The sequence below is a fragment of the Heteronotia binoei genome, chromosome 6 (assembly GCF_032191835.1).
Source record: "Heteronotia binoei isolate CCM8104 ecotype False Entrance Well chromosome 6, APGP_CSIRO_Hbin_v1, whole genome shotgun sequence".
In the NCBI taxonomy this organism is placed as follows: domain Eukaryota; kingdom Metazoa; phylum Chordata; class Lepidosauria; order Squamata; family Gekkonidae; genus Heteronotia; species Heteronotia binoei.
Genome location: NC_083228.1, coordinates 136,724,559 through 136,750,620, shown reverse-complemented (window position 1 = coordinate 136,750,620; position 26,062 = coordinate 136,724,559). Strand labels below are relative to the sequence as shown.

The window sequence follows — 26,062 nt, the reverse complement described above, 5'->3', positions numbered from 1 at the left end:
GCAGTTCTCTTCTTTTCCAGTATTGTGCCAGCAATATCCTCGCAGCAGTATTAACATGAATAATCGTATGTTTCTCATTTTTTCCCATTTTACCCAGAAATAGATTTAAAAGAAAAAGTTCTGGCTTGAAAGGGATAACAGTTTTTAACATTTTTTGGAGTATTTCATGAACTTTTGATGAGAAATCCTTTACTCTTTTACAGGACCACCATACATGCAAGAATGTTCCCATGTTATTTTCACACTTCCAGCATTTGTCTGATAGGTCAGGGTACATTTTTGCTAGTTTAGTTGGTGGCTTACTCTTACAAGCTGGTCTACCTGACCCCAGAAGGGAAGAAGCAGTAAATACAGTGGTTTATCTACACAATGGAATTCCTTCGAAAGTTACAGAAAATACACCATTTGAATTGTGGATTCAAAGAGAACCAGGCCTAAAGCATTTGAAGGCATTTGGCTCTAAAGCATATACTAATATACCCAAGGAAAGAAGGGGAAAGTTGGATCCCAGAGCTGAAGTGGGAATCCTTGTGGGATGTGCTCGAGGTGGAAAAGAATATAGAGTTGTGAATCCTAAAACATTTTTGGTTGAAGTGTGTAATTTGGGGCATATTGATGAACACAACGTACTCTAAAAGCTTCTAGGCAAATAGATTGATACAGATTAGACCTGTTAATGAAAGGCACTTCGAATATCAGGAACGTGGAAAATGTGTCATTGTGCCAGACTAAATCACAGGAAGGAGGGAGTGTTGGAATGTACATAGTTCATAATCTTCACACTGTAGAACATGTAACACTGCAGACACAACTCCCCTCTTTCACACCCCATAGCGGAACACTTAGAACTTTGGTTCTGTACTCCCAATCACAATGTGAATTCAGAACTCCACCCCACTAATGTACATGAATTCAAAAGGCAGAAACAAACATCCCCTTTTCCATCCTTGAACAATTCTGATCACAATTCTGGCTATGATCATAGTGATACTGTACTTAACATGAATCCATAATTAATATTTAAAAATCACTCATGATTGCTAAGGCCACACAGTCTAATTCTCTTTTCAAAATAGAACACAAGTGATCTCTGTTATCTTTCCTCTTGGACCTTTTAACTGCCCCAGTAGCCTGTACTGGTCTGAAGCTTCACCTGAACTTCACCTGAACAGCCTTATATCTATGAATGAAAAAGCAGCCAAAAGCTCTTTCATTATTCAGATTGTAAAATTTGTCCCATCATATCCTTCTCCTTTCTTTCTAGAAACAATTCACGGGTCTTTATGCTTTATTGAGAATTGAAGCAAACATCATTGTAATTTCATTTCCTGTTGTCTATAACAGAGCAAGAATGACCCTACTTCAGCATACGATGAGGCCAACCTGTTTCAGTGTATTTCCGACTTCATTTTTGCTGGGGTAGACACAACCAGCGCCACTCTGCAATGGGGACTGCTTCTCATGTTGACTCATCCAGATATCCAAGGTGAATAAGAACTGTGTAGCATAGATGCATGCCAATCTAAGTAGCTTGCTAAAGAGTTCATAACTTGGGGCTAATTAATATGCCAACACAAATCTGTGAAGAACTAGTTTAAGGATAAATAATTGGCCATTTTCTCTGTATAGAAATAGATTTCTCCCCACTCCAGGTTTGTATAACATCTTAATGGACAAGTATTTTGAAACAGATGTTGCTAACAGATGTTACATATAGGCAGGGGTGAAATATCTAGCAGGAGCTCCTTTGCATATTAGGCCACATACCCCAGATTTAGCCAATCCTCCAAGAGCTTACAAGGCTCTTTTTTGTAAGCTCTTGGGGGTTCTTTTTTGTAAGCTCCTGCTAGAATTCCACCCCTACATATATAGAAGGGCAAGGGTGTTGCCAGGAAGGGCTAATTAGAGTCAAGATGCATAACTAACTGAGTAATAAATAACAGCTGTATCTGAAGAAGTAAGCAGTGTCTCGTGGAAGCTCATGTCCTACCGTAATTTTTGTTAGTCTTTACATTGCTACTGAACTCTTAGTCTTTTCTACTAATTCATAGTCCAGGTCTCAGTCTGGGAAGAGAACAGACTGATTTCACACTGCCTGCTTTCCTCCCCCCCCCCCTCTTTTTCTTTTTACTGACTCTCAGTTGCTCTCAGAATTCTGTGCCTCTTGTAGTAGCAGGCTGTGGCATCATACATGCCCATTCTTTAAGAAAAGGATTGTTTTCTTTTTGGTTAATTTACAAAGGCATTTGGGGGGATCTTCTGAGCACATAGAAACCTAAACCTTTCTTTCCTGATGGGCAGTTCCAATCATGCTGTGGGTGGGGTTTCCAGGTTCCCCTTGGCCACTGGCAGGGGATGGGGGGGTTGGGTTGCCGGATCTTGGTTAGGAAACTCCTGGAGATTTGGAGATGAAGGATGGGGACAGAGACCTTAGTGGGGTACAATGCCATAGAGTCCTTCTTCCAAAGCATCCATTTTCTCAAAGGGAACTGATCTCTGGAGTCTGGAGATGAGTTGTAATTCTAAGGGATCCACACGCCCCAGCAGGAGTCTGGCATCCCTAGCTGTGGGGCCTGTCTGTGATAGGCCAATCCCCAGTTAGGGGTAGGGGATCCCCTGGTTTGGAGGCCCTCCCCCACTTCAGGGTTATCAGAAAGCAGGGGGCAAGAGGAAATGTCTGCTGAGCACTCCATTATGCGCTAAGGAAACCAGTTCCCATAAGATATAATAGAGAATTGTTCTGTGGGTGTCTGGGGCTCTGGGGGGCTATTTTTTGAGGTAGAGATACCAAATTTTCATCATAACATCTAGTCCAGCATACTGCTTCACACCACAGCCAACCAATCACACTTGAAGGCCAAATAAACATGACATAGAGGCCAAGGACCCCTAGCTGCTGTCTCCCAACACTTGTATTCAGAGGTTCACTGCCTTTGTGTATGGAGGTTTCCTCAGTCACTATGGCTAGTAGCTATGGATGGAGATCTCCTCCATGAATCTTCTAACCCTCTTTTAAAGCAATCTGTGCTTGTGGCCATCACTATCTCAGCTGGCACTAAATGCCACAGTTTAATTACTCATTAAGTAAAGAAGTTTTCCCTTTTTTCTGCTCTGCACCTATTTCTCAACTATTTTATTGGATGCCCCCCCCCAAGTTCCAGTATTATGGAGGAGAGAGAAAAAGCTTCCACTATCCACTTTCTCCACTCCCTGCATAATTTTGTTAACCACAATTATGTTTCTCTTTAGTTGTCTATTATCCTAGACTGAAAATTGCACACTTGGTAGGCAGTATTGGATTAAAGATTAAGATCCACTAAATTGGACAATGCACTGGATTCTAGGAAATGTAGAATTGGGAATTAACATGGAGTCATTAAAATGGACAAGGCAAAGACCATCAACTCTGCTCGAGTTCCTTTATATCTAAATTCTTTTCTAGAATGGAGCAAATATCTCTCCCTTAAGAGGTCAGGATTAGGGATGTGCAAAAAAACCCCAGTAAAATTCAGAACTGGGGTTATTCAGGGGCAAAATATTCAGGAGAGCGAATATCCCCGAATAGCAGATTCGGCAGCCAAATCTGATTCAAGAGATGTTTGGATATTCCTGAATATACAGCTCCATTATACCCTAAGTGCCATTGAAGTCAATGACAAAATAGGGTATAATGAGTGGTGGCTGGGGGAGAGGGTTTGAGGGTGAGGCACCAAATTTGCAGGGCGGCTCTCCCCCACAGAACCCCCAAGTTTCAAAAAGATTGGACCAGGGTGTCCAATTCCAGGGGCACTAAAAGAGGGTGCCCCCATCCCACCATTGTTTCCTATGAGCCATTGAAGTCAATGACAAAATAGGCTGTAATCTAGGAGTGCTGGAGGGAGATGGTTTGAGGGAGAGGTACCAAATTTGCAGGGCAGCTGCAGGAGCCTCTCCTCTACAGAACCCCCATTTCCAAAAGATTGGACCAGGGGGTCCAATTCTAGGGACACCCAAAGGGGGCCCTTTTCCTTTATGATGGGGGAAAAAACCCAATCTGTCATTTTTTCCCCTATAATCACTGTGGCAAAAGTGATTCTTGGGTGGAGGGGCTTTGAGGGAAAGGCACCAAATTTGCAGGGCAGCTTCAGGAGTCTCTCCCCCACAGAACCCCCAAAGTTCGAAAAAGATTGGACCAGGGGGTCCAATTCTAGAGGCAATCAAAAAGGGTCCTTTCCCTCTATGACGGGGAAAACTACCTAGGCAGCAGTCAGATTCTTATAGAGAATCTCTACAGTTGAGTCCAGTGTTGGGGATGTTTGATTACAAGGCACATGGCAGTGCTGTCCCTTAGCAGAACAAGTGCTCCTGTGCCAGTGCCACACACCGTACCTTAGCTCAAACCAGAGATTCAAAAATTGGGGTGGGGGCTTCCTGCAAGGCCATTAATCAACCGAAAGGCCAAATCAATCAAGCCTGAACCTTATTTCAAACTGCACCAAATTTAAAAGGCAACCAAAATCAAATCAGGCAACCAAAGGAGCAAGCCAAAAAGAGTCGCACAACACACTCAATGCCACCAGCAGCAAGCCCCTCCCAGTAAAAAGGGCAAAAACACAACTATGTGTAACACAATAAAACACAAAAATGCAACAACACACCCACACCCACCACCAGGCCCCTTCCCAGCAACCAGAAGGAATGCAAAAACTTTTTAAAAAAACCAAACCTTCAAAAATCACACTGTGCAACCAAAACACAAAAACACAAGAGCACTAAGGACCAAAAAACCACAACGCAACCCCCAAAGAACAAAGGAAACACCAGTAAATTCTTTAGACATATCTGTCCATAAGAAATAACAATAATGAAATCTGCAACCATCAGCTAACACAACTTGTGAACAAAAATTTAACTACAGAACAACAGAGAAAAAAAAAAAACCAGTCCTCTCAAACAGCAGCAAAAGGGAGTAACAGCAATACAGCAACAGCAATAATATTTTAAGTGCAACTATTTAAATATTTTAAAGCAAACTTTAAAAACAAACACCAAATTTTAACTGAAGACTAGACCAACCCCTCTCGGCCTGAGAACCCTAACCAACTCCAAGCAGGTCACCCACCCTAAACAGGATAAGTAAAGGAACATTTTATTAAAAAGCCCTTTTATTTCACTTAAATCCCGCTTTTAAAAAAGATTCCCCAAAACTTATCTGAAGATGTCTTCTCCAGACATCACTCTGAAGCCCACTTTGGTTCATCTGAGCATTTGCCTGTAATTGAAAGGGGGCTCTTAGTGGACATATGCTTGAACATGAGTCAACGCTGTGATGTGGTGGCTAAAAATACAAATGCAGTATTGGCCTGTACTAAAAGAAGTATAGTGTCCGATCACATGAAGTGATGGTATCAACTTTACTCTGCTCTGGTAAGACCTTACCTGGGGTATTGTGTTCAGTTTTGGGCACCACATTCTAAGAAGGATATAGACAAGCCGGAATGGGTCCAGACAAAGATGGTGAGGGGTCTGGAGACCAAGTCCTGTGAAGAAAAGCTGAAGGAGCTTGGCATGTTTAGCCTGGAGAGGAGGCGGCTGAGAGGTGATAGGATCACCATCTTCAAGTACTTGAAGGGCTGTCATCTAGAGGATGGTGTGGAATTGTTTTCCGTTGCCTCAGAAGGTAGGACCAGAACCAAGGGGTTGAAATTAAATCAGAAGAGTTTCCAGCTCAACATCAGGAAGAACTTCCTGACCATTAGAGCGGTTCCTCTGTGGAACAGGCTTCCTCGGGAGGTGGTGGGCTCTTCTTGGAGGTTTTTAAACAGAGAGCGTTTTCACACTTACCTTAAGCCAGAGCGATGTCCCTCTTCACCGCGCAGCGTCTGCACTGTTTTCACACTAATTGCTCCGCAGCACCTGGAAGAGCCGCAAAGTCCCGTGGCTTTTGCGTCACAAATGTAAACCGCCAAAAACCAGTTTACATTTGCGACGCAAAAGCCACGGGACTTTGCAGCTCTTCCAGGTGCTGCGTTGTAATTAGTGCAAAAACCGTGCAAACGCTGCGTGGTGAAGAGGGACGTTGCTCCGGCTTAAGGTAAGTGTGAAACTGCTAAAAAGCTAGATGGCCATCTGACAGCAATGCGGAACCTGTGAATTTAGGGGGGAGGTATTTGTGAATTTCCTGCATTGTGCAGGGGGCCAGACTAGATGACCCTGGAGGCCCCTTCCAACTCTATGATTCTGTGAAAGGAGGCCAAGAAGTATTTTGTCTTTCAAAAGTTTATGCACTAAAATTATGTCTTCACTGATATTATGAAATAAATTATAATCCCATGCCTAAGGAAATTTATGAAACAGGAAGTGGAATACCAGATGTCCTGTCACGAGCAAATTTTTTCATGGGATTTTTTGACATTGGAATATGACTGCATATATTGACTCTACTGGAATCTACGTGATTACTACGGACTGAGTATTTTATTATCGGATTGAGTTTCAATGGCTATATATTGAGGATTGGAGTTTCTGCCTGTCTTTCTTGTAATAAATGCATATTTATTATTATAGTAATTTGGGTCATAGGAACCCCTTTGGGTTTATGTTGTTAGCAGTGGAGTCCAGCCTAGGCAGCAAGACTCCTTAAATGCTCTCTGTCCATGCCCAGAGCAGTTTCAAAAAAGAACACTGTCCTGTGATTGGACAGAGAACATTAAAGCTTGCAATTCTACAAGTAAACAATGCATAGCCCAGCCAGCAGCGACAACAGCCTTGCAAAGCTGCATACATTTGCAATTTGCAAGTGCATGGCTTTGACTGGCTGCTGGGGAACCCTCTCTACCTCTCCCTCTGATCCCAGGGAGGCTTTGGAAGAGGCAGGAAAAGGCAGCACGCAGCAGGAAAGGAGGTACGTAGCTTCCCTTTAAACCCCCTTTCCTACCATTATTCAGGAGCCCCTGAATAACATTAGAGAATGTTATTCGGCAGCCGTATTCGGCCCCTGAACACAAGACAAATCAGCAGGTATTCGGTGGTGTATTTAGTTCGGCTGAACCGAATGCACACCCCTAGTCATGATCTTCTATCTATTGCTACCACTTAGAGTATGATTTTAATGTAACCATATGGACTAATTTCAGATGTAAAAAATATCTCTAAATGATTCCTCATCTTTCCACAGAGAAATGAACTGTCCAAAATAAATCTTTCCTTTCCCAACATTTTCCCCAGAGAAAGTCCAGAAGGAGATAGAAGATGTTTTTGGCTCTTCCAAATCAATCGCCTATCAAAACTGGAAGAAAGTGCCATACACCTCTGCTGTGATTCACGAGATACAGCGTTTCAAATGTATCATATTATCTGGGAACCCAAGACAATCTGTGCAGGATGTGACCATTCTTGGTTCTTTCATTCCTAAGGTAGAAACAATTGTTGTAGTTGTGATCCGGGGTCATTTTGTAGAAAAATAGGTGGTGGAGCTCATTAGCATATCCTCCCCAGCCAAAAGCAACCTGATGCAAGAAAGGAGAGCCCCTGGGCGAGCAAGGTCTGCTTGAGCTGGCTAGAGAGCCAGCCAGCCCGCTCATGCAAGCCTCGCTCACCTGGGACTCTCTTGGGCTGCCCTCTCAACAGTCAAAAGGCCAGTAAGCCATCCATCACCCAAAATCACATAGCGAGTGGAGAAAAGGTGGCACAGGCTTCTCCAGGGGTTAATAAGGGCTGCTGGGGGTATGGCAAAGCCTGTAGTTGCTGGTTGCCTGCCTGCTCTCCTAATCCAGGGATTGTTATGCAGCTGCACCTACTATTCATGGACTGGATAGGTGGAGAGGAAGAGGAGGAGCAATCAGAAAGGTTCAGGAGCTGTGCTCCTGTGAGCTCCTGCTGAATCTGAGGCCTGGTTGTGGTTCTGTTTTCCAAGAAATGTTTTCAAACATTATCCAAGAAGCATTTTAATTTTTTTAAAAAATAAATGTATCCACATAATAACTCACAGTGAAGAACTCCCTGAATACCACAGAAATTAATAAAATATAGTAGTCCTATTGTAACTCTTCGCCTGCCAGTACACTTCTTACTGATACAGCTTAAAGGACTTCCATAAAAGGCAGCAATCCCATCTGGAAGGCCTTTAGGGAAGCAGCCATTCTTATTCCTGTGGCGAGGAGTTCCAGAGTAAAAGCACAAAAGTTAAAAAGCTTCCCACCAAGTTTCCACCAACTCAGTCTCTGACCAGGTTGGTTCTCAGCAGCAGATCTTCTGGACCATCACAGGGTTACCATCCTCCAGGTGCAAACGGGAGATTTCCCAGAATTGATTTACAGACAATAGAGATCACTTCCTCTGAAGAAAATGGCTGCTTTGGATGGTAGGGTCTATGGCATCATACCTGTGGCACTGCTCCTCCCCGGTCTTGCCTGGCCATCCCTCCAACACCTTGCCCTGAGCCCCATGCCCTCCCTAGGTCTCAGAACTGGAAGCAGAGTGGATTACTTCGCCTTCTATCTCTCTACCAACGGGAAGCAGCTCTCACAGCCTTTATAAGCTTGTTCCCCCCCCCCTTTTAACCTTTGCCAGTTTGGTGTAGTGGTTAAGTGTGCGGACTCTTATCTGGGAGAACCGGGTTTGATTAAGAACCAGTTTGGTGTAGAGCCAGTTTGGTTAAGAGCCAGTTTGGTGTAGTGGTTAAGTGTGCGGACTCTTATCTGGGAGAACCGGGTTTGATTCCCCACTCCTCCACTTGCACCTGCTAGCATGGCCTTGGGTCAGCCATAGCTCTGGCAGAGGTTGTCCTTGAAAGGGCAGCTGCTGTGAGAGCCCTCTCCAGCCCCACCCACCTCACAGGGTGTCTGTTGTGGGGGAGGAAGGTAAAGGAGATTGTGAGCCGCTCTGAGACTCTTCGGAGTGGAGGGCAGGATATAAATCCAATATCTTCTTCTTCTTCTTCTTCTTCTTCTCCACTCCTCTCCAACCAGCACCCAATCTTGAGCCAGGTTCTTCCTGAGCTGGTGCCTTGGCCAATCTCTTCACTCCTTCCCTCTGATTGCGCCTGGTCCTTGCCATGTCCTTCTCTGCTTCCTCCTCACAACCAGGCAGGATAGCCAGAAGGTTACTGGGTCTCTGGGCCCTTCACACCTTGCAAAGAGCCCTCTCATTGCCTCCAGCAAGCTCAGCCTTCTTGCTGGACTGTCCCGTGCTGGAGCCTGCCTCGGTAGCATCATAACCAACCCTACCTCACCAGTTCTGTCCTTGAAGCTGGCCTTGTGGGGTGAGGCTGTTCATGGTTGCTTTGATCTCTGCCCCCCAAGGCACCAGGAAAGACATGCCCAAGTAAAGCTCTGGAAGCAAAAGCAGGGGGGCAGCCCCAGTGCAGAAGTATCTCCAGGCAATATCCTGCTGAAGTCCCTCCCCTCCCCCAAACCTTGCTCTCACCAGAAATGGCAACCCTAGCCTCACCAGACTGGCAACCTGATATGTAGGGTTGCCAATCTGGGGTGAGAAACACCTGGAGATTTTGGGGGTGGAGCCTGGTGAAGGTGGGATTTACAGAGGAGAGGGACTTCAACAGTGTATAATGCCACAGAGTCCATCCTCCAAAGCAGCCATTTTCTTCAGGGGATCTTTGACATCTGGAGATCAATTGTAACAGTGGGAGATCTAGCACCTAGCAGGTGGCAACACTGTTGATATGGATGGAAGCAATCCTTTAGGTTTTCAGGGCCTGAGCTGTTTAGGACTTCAGCGGTCAAAGGCAACACCTCATATTCAGCCTGGACACAGAACAGAAGCTACTGCAGGGGGGATCTAGCGCAGTGAAGCAACTCCTGAATGACAAGTCTGTCCTCACTTCTCCAAAAGTCTAGAGCAGTGGTCCCCAACCTTTTTGGCATCAGGGACTGGCAGGGTGGGGGAAACGCAGGGTGGGGGGACTGAATTTGGCCTCCCCCCCCCCGGGCAGCCTCGCCGCCCCCCCGCCCCCTCCTCCTCCTACGTCGCCTCCTCCTCCCTCCATGTTTATTAAGTTAAGCCAGGGGAAGCATCTTCCCGGCTCTTTAAAAGCTCACCTCCCCCCCTCCCCTCGGCAGCAGAGGTGAGCGATCTGCTAAACAAGCGGCACTGCCTTTGCCTCTGGAGGCAAAGGCAGCGCGGCTTGTTCAGCAGGCGCTCGCCATTGCTGCCGATTTCTTCCGCGGATCAGCTGCTGCTGTGGGGGAGGGAGGTGAGCTTTTAAAGAGCCGGGAAGGCGCTTTCCCCGGCTTAACCTAATCAACACAGAGGGAGGAGGAGGCGACGCGGGAGGGGGAGGAGGCAGCATGGGGAGGTGGGAGGCTGTGGGGCACCGCGGAGGGGGGGGCGGGCAGCTCGGCTGGTGGCCCAGTTGCTGATGGGCCACAGACCGGTCCCGGTCCAGGGCCCGGTGATTGTGGACCACTGGTCTACAGGATCCCACTGCAAATGATTACTTTCAACCTTCACAAAAGTAGTTTGCTTCACCTGTGGAGACCTGTGCATGTTATGTGGCATCCAGGGAATTTGAGTGGATGAACAGCTCTCAGAAGTGCCTCACGTGTTATTTTTTCCCCTAAAGCACTCTTTCCCACACAATGCTTCAATGACCAAGCATAAGTAATACTTGCTAGCAACCCCTTGCACTGGGAAGTTCTCATTGCACAAACAGGCATAGATTGTATACGAAATTTAAGACAATTCTGAAACAAAGTCAGGTGTAATGTCTTTTCAATCTGCTGTGATGAAGAATATATTGCCAAAGAAATTTCCCAGGATTGCTTAAAGTAGATTGCTCTGGTTTCACCCTCATCCCCACTTCCAATTTTCTTCTCATTTTTCAAACTGTACAATGATGGTCACAAGCAAGGATGGCTTTAAAATGGGGTTAGACAGATTAAATAAGGAAAGATCCATCAAGGGCCATTAGCCATAGTGAGTAAAGATAACCTCCATAGACATTGCGAATCTCTAAATTTCAATACCAGGAGGCAACACACCCTGTTTGTCCTCCAAGGGCACTGCGTGAAAGGGGATCCTGCGTGAAACAGGAAACACAGCTGAACACTGTGAGAAATGGACCACTGATCTAATTCAGCGGGGCTCGTATGTTTTTTGGTATATTTTTGAAGAAGTGAGTTCTGAGTTCCATGAGGATCCTTTGGAACTCCATGAGGACCAGCCCTGAGACAGAGAGGGATGAAAGCAGAAGATGCTAGTGTGGATGCACTCTAAATCAACTGATTCTTCTTTGCAGGGGACCATCGTTATTCCAAATGTGCCCGCAGTTCTTTATGACCCCAAGATATGGGAGACTCCTCGAAAGTTCAACCCAAATCATTTTTTAGACAAAGATGGAAAATTTGTGGATAGAGAAGAACTTTTGATCTTTGGGGCAGGTAAATGCAAAAGTACAAACTTAGTAAATTAAGCTATGGATTTGGGCTATCTTCAAGGAGACTCAGTTCCTTGCTCACGCTAGCTGCTGAAAAAAGCAGACAAATACTGGAGAATATGTAGAGCTGTTACTCACTTCCTGGCTTTGCTTTATTTGCTTATGCAGGAGCCCGTGTGTGTCTGGGCAAAGAGATGGCAAAGATGGAGCTCTTCTGCTTTTTCACCATCCTGCTGAGAGCATTCACCTTCACGCTGCCAGAAGGAGTGACAGAAGTCAACTCAGAGCCTACAAATGGCCTGATAATGTTTCCACAACATTATAAGCTCTGTGCTGTTCCCCGGGTTCAGTAAATCATGACCCATAATAATTATTAAAGTAGCTTACTGCTTCATATCTATTTCTCCATCATTAATTTAAATTTAATCCGATATTACGCTCTGACTTACTCAACTCATTGTTCCAGAGTTTCTGCATCCTATTAATGCTTATATGAGCATCACACTATGTTACTCTTTTCACATTTTCACATCTTCCTCACATACTGTACTTTGTAAAGGTATAAAGTGTCAAATTGGTACAAAACAAAGAAAACTACTGGGCATAAACTGCAAAATATAATAATAATTGGCTAGCAAGTATTACAAAATACACATTATCTCTTAAAGTTCCTCATCAGATAATTTCCTAAGACAAGCAGCACAATAATTCCACATAGCTAGCTTAGTGTAATAAAAATATCAGAGCTTGCAAGTCCAAAGGTACTTCTCTACCTTCCTTTTAAACAATTTTTCTCTCTTTTGAGGGTTCCCCTTGAGAGGTGAAATTAACACACTGGGGACTTCAAGGAGAATACTTCTGAGGAAGACTGATTTGTCTGAAGCTGGGTGCTATCTAGGGACCTGTTAAGAAACAATTAGGAAGATATTTACAATTATTTGTGACTCTGTCCAACAGGGAGTGCTGTTAAATTATACAGCCCGTGTCTGGAAATGATAATCTCTCAGACACAGGGATTTGTTCTTTTATTTATGCACGGACTTGCAAGCTGTGATATAAGCTAGCTACACGGAATTATTGTGCTGCTTGTCCTAGGAAATTACTTGATATGGAACTTTTAACAGCTAATGGCTGCAGTCACACACACTAAATAATCCAACTTCAATGCACTTTCCAACTGATTTTGCTCCTTCACACAGTAAAATCCAGTTTTAAAGTGCACTGAAAGTGGATTATTTAGTGTGTGTGACTGCAGCCATTAATGTGTATTTTGTAATACTTCTTAACCTCACAGACCTACAGCAGGTGCAGGGGTTCCAGAAAGGACCTGCAACACTGCATTCTGGATCAGTTGCAGTTTTCAGGTCAGTCTCAAGCATAGTCCTAGATAGAGCAAGTTACAGTAGTGCAATCTGGAGGTGAGTGTTCATGGATTACTGTGGCTAGTTTAGGTTAGACATGAATGGAATAGCAACATTTGTGATCTCAGCCTCCACTGATAAGGAGGCATCCAGAATCACACCCAAGCTTTTGACCGTCAGTACCTGTATTAGGGGCACATCATCAAGCGGCGTAAATTGGCACACCAATCCTGAATCTGTCCCACCCAGCCATAGAACCTTCATCTTAGCAGAACTCACTCAACTGGCTCTGTTTCAACCTTCTCACCATGGCCTCCAGTGCCACAGCCTAATTAGTTGGGGCAGTATTTGGCTAGCCACCCATCAACAAATACAGCTGGGTGTCATTAGTGTACTCAGACATCCCAGCTCAAAACTTCACACATTATTACGCTATTAGCCACAACGTATTGTTGGAACTCTCTATCTGGGGCAGGTGATGCTCTGTATTCTTGATGCTTGGGAGAGGCAACAGTGGGAGGGCTTCTAGTGTCCTGGTCTCACTGATGGACCTCCTGATGGCACCTGGGTTTTTTAGCCACTGTGTGACACAGGGTGTTGGACTGGATGGGCCATTGGCCTGATCCAACATGGCTTTTCTTATGTTCTTACGTTCTTACACCAGGTGGGCAAGGGGGTGGAAATAGATGTTAAACAACATTGGAGAGAGGATTGACCCTGGAGGGACCTCACACACCAAGGGTTCTCAAGTTAACAGCCTCTCTCCTGGCAATATCCTCTTTCCCCAACTGTAGAGAAATAAGGTAAGAAACTTCAAGACGACGCAACAAAGTCCTATGTCAGCGAGGGGTCCCAGCCAGTTCCACCTCTGCCAAAGGCGGATTGATTTCCGTGCAGGTCACTGCCGCTCTCACCTCCTCTCCAGACTTGGCCGCCTCGCCCTCTCCGTTGGCCATCTTCACCCGGCACATGTGCCTGGTTAGGATGGCATCTCTGCGCACTGGTGCCTCATCCATCGTGGTGGTGGAGGTACACAGTTGCCACCGGCGCGGGGTGACCAAGAGTTGTTGAATATGGAGAGGGGAGCCCTTCCCAGCGACTCTCCGGGCGTCCCGTATGTGCCATGGCGGCGTTGGTGCTCTTGCACCTTCCTCAGGTTCTGGAAGTTCACTGCTCACTGGAATCTTTTCAGCCATTCGGTTATAAAGTTGCCAGGGCGGTTAAACTTCTTATAGGATCACTCTCAAAATCTCAAGCATGTGGTTTCAATGACGAGTCAGGTTTGATACAAAACTACGTTTATTCATAGACCGATACTTTCAGTGTAACAGATTCTTGAGAGTGATGCTAAAGATACATTGATACAATACTTTTAAGGCATACTTCAAAAGGATTCCAAAAGGTGGGGGTGAGGGATGCGCTCTCACACATAAACTATCATAAATGTCTACATTCTCATGGCGTTATCAGGACTCCGTCCTTGCTTTCCCCAGATTTGTCACACTCCCTAACAGGAATGTATGGGAAGGTACTCTTTCTCAAGTTAGTTTTGTTTCTCTCTACTTCTACTTTGCAAGCAATAAAGTAAGAAGGGGGAGGGGGAAAGAATAACAGAGTTAACAGACCTTGGTCCTCCATGATATTTCACAGGCCAGCTTTATGGAGGACCCTAAAACAATCAATTACCAATGGAATTCTACCATGCTTGACAGCTGGGGCCTATTTGTCTGAGGTTGTCTGTAACAGTGATGGGAATGTTGGGCGAGGATGCTGGGGCTGCTTTTGCCACCTTGCTTTCATTTGTGTCTGTACCTTATGAAGTATCTACTCAGCCCTGATAGGGAGGCCTGCTTTTCAGTTCAGACCTTTATTGGCATAAAAAAAATAATGATTCACAATCAAAAGTAGGTACAAAGGCCTGAAATATAGTAAGAACAATACATAAACAATCAGTTAAAATAGCAGTCAAAAAAACTAATCAAGAGTAGACACCCATCAATTAAAATACAGTAGTATGTCTAGATTTAAATTTATAGGCTTCTACTAAGAAGTTCGCAACAGATGTAGTAATGTGGGGATTAACATCTTCTAAAAGGTAGGATAGATTTTTCCTTTTAGTAAATACATTGTGTTGGAGATATTCAGCTAAAAATTGTTTATGTTACGAGGATGGGAGAGGACATTCTAAAATAATATGGGATATAGAATCAAGGACTCCTAATTCACATGGACATAATCTATTTTGGAGAGGTATCTTCTAAACCTTCCGGTTGAGCATTGAAGGGAGGCAGACGTGCAGCTCTATGGCTCTGTAATGATAAGTCTATGATAAGCCTCTTTTAATTTTACATTTTTGTTTTAACCCTGAGGATTTTACCTTTGCTTTTCAAGGATGTGTTATCTCTCACCAGGGACTGTCTTAGCACCTGCTGGCACAATGGGGGGCTGAGTGGGAAAATGTATCTGTTGCTTTGTGCTGGCTTTTTGCCAGTACAATTTGGGCATGCTACTAAGAGCCCAAATGTGAGGGTATATAGATCTGGTTCTCCCAGGTACCACCAGATCTGACCCAGAAAGTCATACCTGTTACTATGTGTCTTTCAATAAACCTTTTCTGAGCACCAGCAAGAGGCCTGATTATTGAGGACCTGAGCAGGTGCTGACAGAGTCCGATCTCCCACAGGAATGCTCTCATTTTGGGATTACCTTAATGCCAAGGGAGGAGGTATGACAGTTAATGGCATCATCAAAAGCGGTAGCAAAAGCGTTTGAATTATTATGTTCTCAATCCCACCCCCAGTCACAGAGTGTCCTTCTGTGAGAATAAAACTCTAAGCCATTCTTTCCAGCAGTTCAGATAACCACCTGTGTTTCAATGCCAAGTGCCTGTGAGCACATTCCAGTTCACTTTAAAATAATATGGGCTAAATTATGAGTAGTGCAAAGCCAAGCCAAGCATAGCCATTCAGCAAATGCATTATAAAAGATAAAATGTGGTAGACATATATGAAAGACATATGATATATGAAATGCAGATTTCACGATCACAGTATTAATAAACAACACTGGCAATTGGCTGACATAGAGTCAATGGCAAGAAGCCTCTGCTTGACATTATGAGGGGTAAGTTCATGCCTTTAGCTTATTCGCAGGTGTGGATGCGCGACCTGGGGATTCCAGTGCTCCTGGGGAGGGGAAGGTATGACGGTGGGAGCAGACAGAATTATAAGGGAAGGAGACGGAGACAAAACAGTGCTCGGCCTCCTTCCAGTCTGCGTCCCATTACAATGGTGACATATAGTGGGGCTAAGAGGTGTTATGTAATGCCAGGTCCATAAATAATAAGACCTTGATCCTTAGGGAATTCCTGCTTAAGCAGGATATGGACCTGGCTTGCGTGACTGACACCTAGGTGCAAGATGGGGAGACGGTGGCTCTCTCCCAGATGACTCCCCAGGTTACTCAGCCTTTCACCAATCATGGAATAGCGAGCGGGGGGGAGGGGTGGCGCTATTCATACGGGAGGATTACTCCTTCCGGGCTCTCCCGGCCCCAACGATCAATGGTATAGAATGTGGCAGACTGGCGTGGGATGTTGGGGAGGGGTTGGCAATCTGGCTGGTGTACCATCCACCTAACACACTGGTTAGCACCTTACCATCCCTGATGGAGGCCGTGGCAGGCTGGGCGTTGGAATACCCAGGGCTTATGGTTCTGGGTGATTTCAATGTCCATGCCAATGACGCGGCCTCCAGTCAGGCGATAGGCCTAGTGTCTTCCATGGCAACACTGGAACTCTCCCAATTTGTTACAACTCCCACACACCAGGCAGGACACAGGTTAGATTTTATCTTTGCGTCCAGGATTTTGGTGGACTATATTGCTGCAGATGCGGTGCCATGGTTGGATCACTTTGCCCTCAAGGCCCATGTGAATACGCTGCCCCAACCCTGTATGGGCTAACCACACCAGCACCACACCCCTCCTTGTCATCCCACCACTGGTCTGAGGCTAAAGACCAAACACCTATGACATGCCCTAATGCTCTTCAGGGATTGGAAGGAGGAGAGGGGCAGGTGATTTCACTGGGAAATATCTGCTGGGGTGGAAGAGCTAGTGTCTTACCCCATGTGAAGCATAGAGAGAACAGTTAAGCATGGGAAGACCGGAAGGAAGGGGGGTAAAGATGTGACTAAGCTCCTTCACCGGTCATATTCTGAGGCAGAACTAAACCTAGTCTGGAGAAATCATGCCCTGGAGCTGGCACCCTCACCTCCCTCCAAAGCTGACCATCAGGACCCGGACAGACTGACATGATAGTACAGATCTTTCTGGAGATTCCTTTGTAGGTCAATCTCAGCAGGCTCCTTCAGATGTTACATTCCAATGACTTAATTACCTTTTTTACTTTCTGACAGGAATAAAAACAAAAACAAAAACCTCTAGCAGTTGCAAAACAAAATCAATCCTTTTGTCTATTGGATGATAAGTGATTAACAACTATTCACTGCTCAAGATCAATGTATCATAGTGCTTTTATTAATGAAAGGGGAAAAGAAGACAAGGTAAATGAAATAAAGTAAATCTGCTGGCAGGTGCAAAAGGGTTGCAAAGAGGCATACATACAGGCTTTGACTCTGACGACAATGGGTTCAATCCAAACTAGATTTTCCATCAGAGGGGAATTTTCCTCCCTTCCCTCCTATATTAGGTTAGGAGCCTGGGAGTTTTACTGGAGCCTTCATTATCAATGGAGGCCCAGATTGCAGCCATTTTCCATCTAAGACGGGCAAAGCAGCTGGCTCCCTTCCTAGAGCGCCAAGATCTGGCAATGGTGATTCATGCAACGGTCACCTCGAGACTGGATTACTGTAATGCCCTCTACATGGGGCTGCCTCTGTACCGAACCCGGAGGCTGCAGCTGGTGCAGAATGCAGCAGCTAGACTGCTGTTGGGGCTTCCTAAGTGGGAGTACATACAGCCTGGACTGCGCGAGCTGCACTGGCTGCCAGTTATATACCGGGTTCATTACAAAGTGCTTTAAAGCCCTATATGGTAGAGGACCTGTCTACCTTAGGGACCGTCTCTCCCCATATGAACCCCAGAGAGCACTGAGGTCAGCCGGGAAAAACTTGTTGACTATTCCTGGACCGAGAGAGGTGAAGTTGCAAAGTACCCGTAACCGGGCCTTCTCCTCTATAGCCCCAAGCCTATGGAACCAACTTCCAGAGGAAATGCGGGCCCTGCGGGACCTTGAACAGTTCCGCAGGGCCTGCAAGACCTTCCTCTTCCGACTGGCTTTCGCTGATGGAAAAGGAAACTGCTAAGAAAAAAACGTCATCACAAAAAGCAAACATAGCATTAGCACTTTTACTAATTTAATTTTAAAACTTAATCAGAATTTTAATTAAAATGTTTAAAATATTTAAATGTAATTTTACTCATTTCTGTATAATTAAAGTCTGAATTATGCTGTTAGCCGCCCTGAGCCTGCTCCGGTGGGGAGGGCGGGATAAAAATAAAATTTTGCTGTTGTTGTTGTTGTTATTAGTCATACCCAGTCCAGAGGTCTACACTAAATTCAGCTCTTTAAAAGTTAAAGCATCATTATCTAAGCACAGAATCTACTTAAGTCTGCTAAGACAAACTCTCTGAGAAAGATTTTTATGTCTTGCCGCACATAAAATATTATCAGTCGGACATCAGATCTTTGACCAGAGGAACAAACAGATCTTCTCTGAGTTAATTATTTTATTAAAAAAAAAAAGCACAACTCTGCATTAGTTAGGACTGTATTCAGCCAGCCAGCCATCAAAAAATACAGCTGGGTATCATTAGTGTACTCTGACATCCCAACTCAAAACATCATGCCATGTGGGCAAGGGGGTGCATATAAATATTAAAGAACATTGGAGAGAGGATTGACCCCGAGTGACCTCACACACTACAGTTTATCAAGTTGATACCCTCTCTCCTAGAAATATCCTCTTTCCCTGACCGTAGAGAAATAAGGTAAGACACTTCAAGACGACCCAACAAACTCCTATGTCAGCGATGCGGTGGATCAACAGGACGTGACTTGCAGCAGCACTGACCCACCTCGGTCCATCTCTCCCCTAGATCTTGTAACAAAGCAATCAAGGCAGTTTCTTCTGTTACTTTAGTACTACAAATTGGCATTAATCATGTTAATAATGTGGTATGATGACGTAATATGTGCCTTGAGGATCATATTCGTATGGTGCTTGAATAAGGTATCAGAAGGCTTAATGCTTATGTGTCTTTAATAAGTGCAGAGTATAAAAGGCTGTCCAAAAGAGAGAAACAGCAGCACTTCTTGAGAAAAAGCAGGCCATCAGTCAAGAGCATTCAACTCACCTTCGTCCTTAGAAGGATACCAAGACCAAGAAGGAGAACTATGTGGATACGAGCAATACTGGTAGCTGTGCTGGTGTGTCTCCTGATTCTACACTTCCTGAAACTGCTCCAGACACACAAGAAGTACCCTCCTGGGCCTCCTGTACATGAAATATTTGTAAAAGTTATACAGACCGGATTCAGAGTTCATCCTGACATGTTTACTGAGGTACCCTTTTTTTAAATAGTTAATTGGCTAAAAAAAGATAATGAGCCAATAGTGCTCTGCAATCTATAGCTCTGGGGGCAGATTTTGCTCAGTACAAAACAAACTATGGCATTTTAAAAAAGAAAAGAAAACCCTTAGGTTCTGGTATTCTAGAATCATCAGTATGTAAAGAAAATGGCCGGGAAAGATTTTCATGGGACTAAAACAGCTCCTTATCGATGCTTGATAGAACAGGAATCAACAGAGCAAACCAAGTGTGAACCATGCACAGATTTATGATAGAATATTAAAATAATCACACAGGGTGGCTCTGATTTACTTTGAGATCTCATATTTGTTGTGTCTTAATAAAGGACTAACATCAGCTAGGATTCTGGGTTGCAGAAACTTTAGAGATCAAAGCTGTCAAGGGACTTGCCATGTTATGTATCTGCTGGGGCCTATTTGCCTGAGATTATCTGTAACAGTGATGGGAATGTCGGGAGAGGATGCTGGGGCTGCTTTTGTCAGCTTGCTTTTGCTTCTATCTGTACCTCATGAAATATCCATTCAACCCTGGGAGGGAGGCCTGCATTTCAAGGATGTGTTATCTCTCACCAGAGACTGTTTTAGCACCTGCTGGCACAATGGGGGGCTCGGTGAGAAAATGTATCTGTTGCTTTGGATGGGCTATAAGAGCCCAAATGTGAGGGTATATAGATCTGGTTCTCCCAGGTAGCTCCAGATCTGACACAGAAAGTCATACCTGTTACTATGCCCTGATGCCCTGCAGAGATTAGAGGGAGGAGAGGGTGGAGGGAGAGGGGCAGGTGATTTAATTCCACTGGGAAATATCTGCTGGGGAGGAAGAGCTCGTGCCTTACCCCATGTGAAGCACAGAGAGAACAGTTAAGCACAGGAAGACTGGCGTGGCTAACCTTCTCAGCTGGTCATATTCTGAGGCAGAGCTAAACCTGGTCTGGAGAAATCATGCCCTGGAGCTGGCACCCTCACATCCCTCTGAAGCTGACCATCAGGACTCGGACAGACTGACATGATAGTACAGATCTTTCTGAAGTTTCCTTTGTAGGTCAATCTCAGCAGGTGTTATATTTCGAGTTTGCGGGCTCCTTTGGATGTTATATTCCAATGACTTAATTACCTTTTTTACTGACAGGAATAAAAACAAAAACAAAAAACCTCTAGCAGTTGCAAAACAAAATCATTCCTTTTGTCTGCTGGATGATAAGTGATTAACAACTATTCACTGCTCAAGATCAATGCAGCATAGTGCTTTTATTAATGAAAGGAAAAGAAAAGATAAGGCGTAAATGAAATAAAGTAAATCTGCTGGCAGGTACAAAAGGGTTGCAAAGAGGCATACATACAGGCTTTGACTCTGACGACAATGGGTTCAATCGAAACTAGATTTTCCATCAGAGGGGAATTTTCCTCCCTTCCCTCCTATATTAGTCATACCCAGTCCAGAGGTCTACACTAAATTCAGCTCTTTAAAAGTTAAAGCATCATTAACTAAGCACTGAATCTCCTTAAGTCTGCTAAGACAAACTCTCTGAGAAAGATTTTATCTCTTGCCGCACAATAAAATATTATCAGTCAGACATCAGATCTTTGGCCAGAGGAACACACAGATCTTTTCTGAGTTAATTATTTTATTTTTTTAAAAAGCACAACTCTGCATACTATGGAAGAACTTAAATATAAACATGTGCAAATTAATCCTACAACTCTAGAAAAAAAAACCCTGTGACATACAATAAAAATCAGATCTATCTTTTTTTTAAAAAAAAAAACTTTAACTAAATACATAATGCTCACAGTTCTTCAAGAGTGAGGCAAATCAGATTTTAAGATGACAGATACCATGCAATGTAAAAGAAGAAGCCCATCATACAACGTAGGAGTGGAAGAAATTTAAAGGATATATGGAGAAAGAGTGGAATGTAAAAAGACATTGGACAATTTTTTTAGTATTAATGAGAAAAGAAAAATATTGAACTTTGATTGGTTACTGGTACCTTTATAATTGAATTTAAATTTATAACTTCGGGGAAGTCAAATATTGGAGGGAGTGGGGGGTTGAAATATCATATGGGTTAGTATACAAAAGAGACAATTAAATATTGTAACCATATATTAATAAATTGTTAAAAACAAAGAAGCCCATCATACAACGTATGATAATCAAATGTAAGGTCTCCTTTGACTGGAAACCACCAGCAAAAAGACTTATATGGCAACTTTTATTATGAAGGTGACAGTTAAGAACAAGAAATTTCTCATTTTAAGATGTGTTTGTCCTCTAAATGAACTAATTGGAAGCTAAAGCTGAAATACTTTGGCCACAAATTGAAAGGGAGCACTCACTGGAGAAGATCATGATGCTGTGATAGACAGAAGGCAAAAGAAAAAGGGAACGGCAAAAGATAAGATGGCTGGACAGGGTTACTGATGTAACTAACATAAATTTGAGCGGACTTCAGAGAATGGTGGAAAACAGGAGGGCCTGGCGTGACTTTGTCCACGGAGTTGCAAAGAGTCGGACTTGGCTGTGCGACTGAACAACAAAAGTTAATTAGATCCTGGCCCGGATCTTATTAGATCTTGGAATTTAAGCAGGGGCAGCCCTGGCTGGTATTTGAATGGGAGACCACGTAGGCATACCATGGTGGTGAGGCAGAGGCCGATAGCAAGCTACTTCTGAACACTTTTTGCCTTGAAAACTCTTGTGTATGCAATGCTCACAGTTCTTCAAGAGTAAGGCAAATCAGATTTCAATGTGGGTTGTTAGTTCAGTGTGGGTTGTTAGTTCCTGCTTGGCTCCTTGGAGCCTTTAGGACTGACCTTGGAGACACTGAAACAATGGGAAGCAGGATCCAAAGCTCTGCTTTCCTGGACCAATAGTTACCACCTGCTGATCCTAATGATCCAATGATGTTGCAGTGCAGGATTTTTGTGTGTATATAGTTGGCCCCATTGGCCCAGTTCTCCAGTCTTAGTTAGCAGTTGATATGTTGTAATCACAATAAAGTGACGGACTGCCGGGACCACCACGGAGGAACTGCTACTAAGTAAACACCCAACCTGTCTCTGTGAAAAAATATATATAACAGCTTGTAACAAATATAATAACTGTCTGTATTCTATCACAAATCCAAATAATAATATTATATGCAGCACAAAATATACAAACTACGAGAGAGTTTGTATATTTTGGACTGCATATAATACCATTATCTCGACTTGTGATAGAATACAGACACTTGTTATAATATTTGTTACAAGCTGTTATATATTTTTTACACAGAGAGAGGTTGGGTGTTTACTTAGCCATCACAATAAAGAGCTGTGATCAGTCTTACCAGAGCCTCCTCATGTATCAAACTCAGTATTTTACAAAAGCCCTGTAGTGCTCACCGTAAATCGACTTTACAGCAAAACCAACAAAACGTGGTGGGGTTGAATTTGTTCTTTTTCTTGTTGTGGGGCAAAGTACCCCAAATTCCCAACAAGGTTAATGTGAATATTAACAGGCTTGTTCTGGCTTTCAGGTGCCTATAATTGGGCCTCCCTGCCAATACTACCCTTATTTCTTTCAAGGCTGGACTCAAGAATGCGGTAACTGGCCATTCTGTTCCATTCTGTAACTAGATGGGAGTGGGGAAGCAGAAGTGGATGTCATCATCTTCTGGAGGGTTCCATAAAGTTGAGCCCCCTGATTGAGTTTGGGAGACCACCTGTTGCCGGATGGCCAAAGACTATAATTAAGCCATAGAGGGAAGCTATGCTAACTTTTTGATTTGACTGGGTTGCAGCTCTAACTTTGTCCTGTTTCATCACGATAGACTTAAGCCTCTAGCTTAGACTCTTATATTCTAAGAAGGTATGCCATCTAATACTAGGTAATGAGGTATTAGATAGAAAGTCAGCTCTTGTTGTTTTCTTGCTATCAGAGTGCAGAGACTGTGTTGCCTAGTGATATCTTGTTTTTTAAAGTAATTCATCAACCTTTGTACGATTTACAAACCTCTATTTTCTTGTGTGCACACAACCTTGAGGATCGATGGGTCCGAGCGCTGCTCACTTGCCAAACAGATAGTGACCAGTGCTCCATCTTCTAAGCTAAGTTAGTGTAAGCTAGCTCAGTTTTTCAGCCTCCAGCTCACACATTTTTGTCTTAGCTCAGGAAAAATGGCCCCAGAGCAAACTAATTTATACAAGTAGCTCACAACTTTAATGCCAGTAGCTCACAAAGTAGAAGTTTTACTCACTAGACGCCAAAGCTTAGGGGGAGCACGGGTAGTGACTAGGGATGTGCAAAAAAAAAAAAAATCGGAAATACACGGATTCGGAAGTACACGGGGAAAAAAAATTCGGATTCCCCCTGTACTGCTGAATGCCGTATTCGGAATAGCCACATATACGGTAATGCGCGGCTATTTCCGAATATACGGCCCTATTATACCCTATGGGCCATTGAAATCAATGGCAAATAGGGTATATTTGAAGCCGCCTGGAGGGGGGGGGTTGAGGGAGAGCCCCTAAATTTGCAGGGGACCTGCAGGGGACTCTCCCCTCCAAACCCCCCAAGTCCCAAAAAGATTGGGCCAGGGGGTCCCATTCCAGGGGCACTCAAAGAGGGTGCCCCTATTCCATCATTATACCCTATGGGCCATTGAAATCAATGGCAAATAGGGTATAATTGAAGCCGCCTGGAGGGGAGGGGGTTTGAGGGAGAGCCCCCAAATTTGCAGGGGACCTGCAGGGGACTCTCCCCTACAACCCCCCAAGTCCCAAAAAGATTGGGCCAGGGGGTCCCTGTCTTTGGGCTCCCCAAAAGGCCCATTGCCAACAATGATGGGGAAAGCCCAATTAGCCACTTCCTCCACTACAATTGCTGTGGGGAAAGTGGCTCTGGCCAGAGGGGGGTTTGAGGGAGAGGCCCCAAAACTGCAGGGCAGCTTCAGGGGACTCCCCATCATGCAACCCCCCTGGCCCCAAAAGACAGCACCCATCTGTGGGCACCCCAAAAGGAACACTGCTCCCAATGGTGAGAAAAAACCAATTAGAGCCACTTCCTCACTGCAATTGTCGTGGGAAAAGTGGCTCTGGGGAGCAGGAGGTTTTGAGGAGAGCCCCCCAAACTGCTGTGCAGCTTCAGGGGACTGTCCCACACAAAACCCACAAGGCCAAAAAAAAATTGGACCAGGGGGTCCAATTCCTGGGGCACCCAAAGCCAAACCTAACTTCACACCAGAGAATCTCTATAGGCCCCAAATGCACTACATCCCTCTATCTAATCTATGAACCCTGCAGGCCTGGCACCAATAAAAACTCAGTTGCCAACGTCGTGGCAGTACAAAACACAATCTGCTCAAGGTCTGCTCTGCAGACCTGGCTGCAGCAAACCCAGATGCCAGCTCTCCAGCCCTGCCCCAAACAACACGGGGAGAGCTGGCAAACCACAAAAAGCCTGCTGCCTCTGGGTCTCTCACCCAAGTGCCAGCTTCCCTGCCCCAAACAACACAATCTACAGGTGCCAGCTCTCCAGCCCTGCCCCAAACAACACGGGGAGAGCTGGCAAACCACAAAAAGCCTGCTGCCTCTGGGTCTCTCACCCAAGTGCCAGCTTCCCTGCCCCAAACAACACAATCTACAGGTGCCAGCTCTCCAGCCCTGCCCCAAACAACACGGGGAGAGCTGGCCAACCACAAAAAGCCTGCTGCCTCTGGGTCTCTCACCCAGGTGCCAGCTTCCCTGCCCCAAACAACACAACTCTAGTCTCTCAAACAAGAGAAGTGGTGGACCACCATACCTAGCTCAACATCATTCTGCAACACAAAGCAAGAAACACAATCCCTAAAAACACCCTTATTAGTGGGGCAGCCTATTTAGTGGCCCTAGCCAAACCGAGAGCACACTCAGATTCCAAAAATCACTCTATAACAACAAGAAAGTGACCCAGCCCACACACACCCTCGCCAACCCCCACACCAACCAGAGGTAATTTTAAAAAACCAAAACAAAACCAGAGAATCACAAGAGGCCAAGCAAACCAACTCAAGATTTTTAAAAGTGGCCTTTCACCAATAAGAAAACTCAGGCCAAATCAGTCAACAACAACACCCCCACTCCTAAAACCAGAACCAGAAAAGGGGGACAAAACAATGAAAATTAGGCCAAACAGCACCCCCCCCCCAATAACCTGAAGATAAAAGTAACACAGCAGCAACACAACACAGCAGCAACAAATCAAACAATGAAACAGTAAAAAACTCAACTTTTAATAATACAGGAACTCCCCCCCCCCCCAAAAAAAACCCCTCACCCTAACCCCAAGAAATCCAAGCCACCCAAATCAGGAGAAGTAAAAGGACACTGCACTTTAAAAAGTCCTCTCACTAAATTAAGATATGGGCAAATTAGCAAAACCACCCCACCCCAGGCCCCCCCACCCCCAGCAGAACCTAACCTCAACCCCAAATAGGCTACCCTACCCACCCAGCACTCACCCACCCAAATCTGAACAAGTAAAGGGACTCTAGTCCTTTTACCAACAAAAACTAAAACAAGAACCCCAAAACTGTCTTACCTTGTCTTCTCTGAGTCCAGGGAGGTGGTAAGGCAGTGAGAGAGCAGCAGGCAGGAGCTGAAGCCAAGGGCCAGCCACCAGCAGCAGCACAATCTCTCTCACACCAACCCAACCCACACCACATACACCAACACAGCAATGGAGGAGTC

The 26,062-nt window shown here is 44.7% G+C and overlaps 2 protein-coding genes across 2 annotated transcripts in view; both read left to right on the top strand.

The window, feature by feature from the left end:
- LOC132574369 (cytochrome P450 2J4-like) overlaps window positions 1-11,727 on the top strand; it is a 45,089-nt gene extending 33,362 nt beyond the window's left edge. Inside the window, exons 6-9 of the mRNA XM_060242732.1 lie at window positions 1,345-1,486; window positions 7,207-7,394; window positions 11,237-11,378; window positions 11,543-11,727. Coding sequence (XP_060098715.1) covers window positions 1,345-1,486; window positions 7,207-7,394; window positions 11,237-11,378; window positions 11,543-11,727 — 657 coding nt within the window. The remainder of the gene's footprint in view (window positions 1-1,344; window positions 1,487-7,206; window positions 7,395-11,236; window positions 11,379-11,542) is intronic.
- Window positions 11,728-19,153: 7,426 nt separating this feature from the next.
- Window positions 19,154-26,062, top strand: part of LOC132574368 (cytochrome P450 2J4-like) — a 43,351-nt gene continuing 36,442 nt past the window's right edge. Inside the window, exon 1 of the mRNA XM_060242731.1 lies at window positions 19,154-19,321. Within this exon, the coding sequence (XP_060098714.1) occupies window positions 19,154-19,321 (168 nt within the window). The remainder of the gene's footprint in view (window positions 19,322-26,062) is intronic.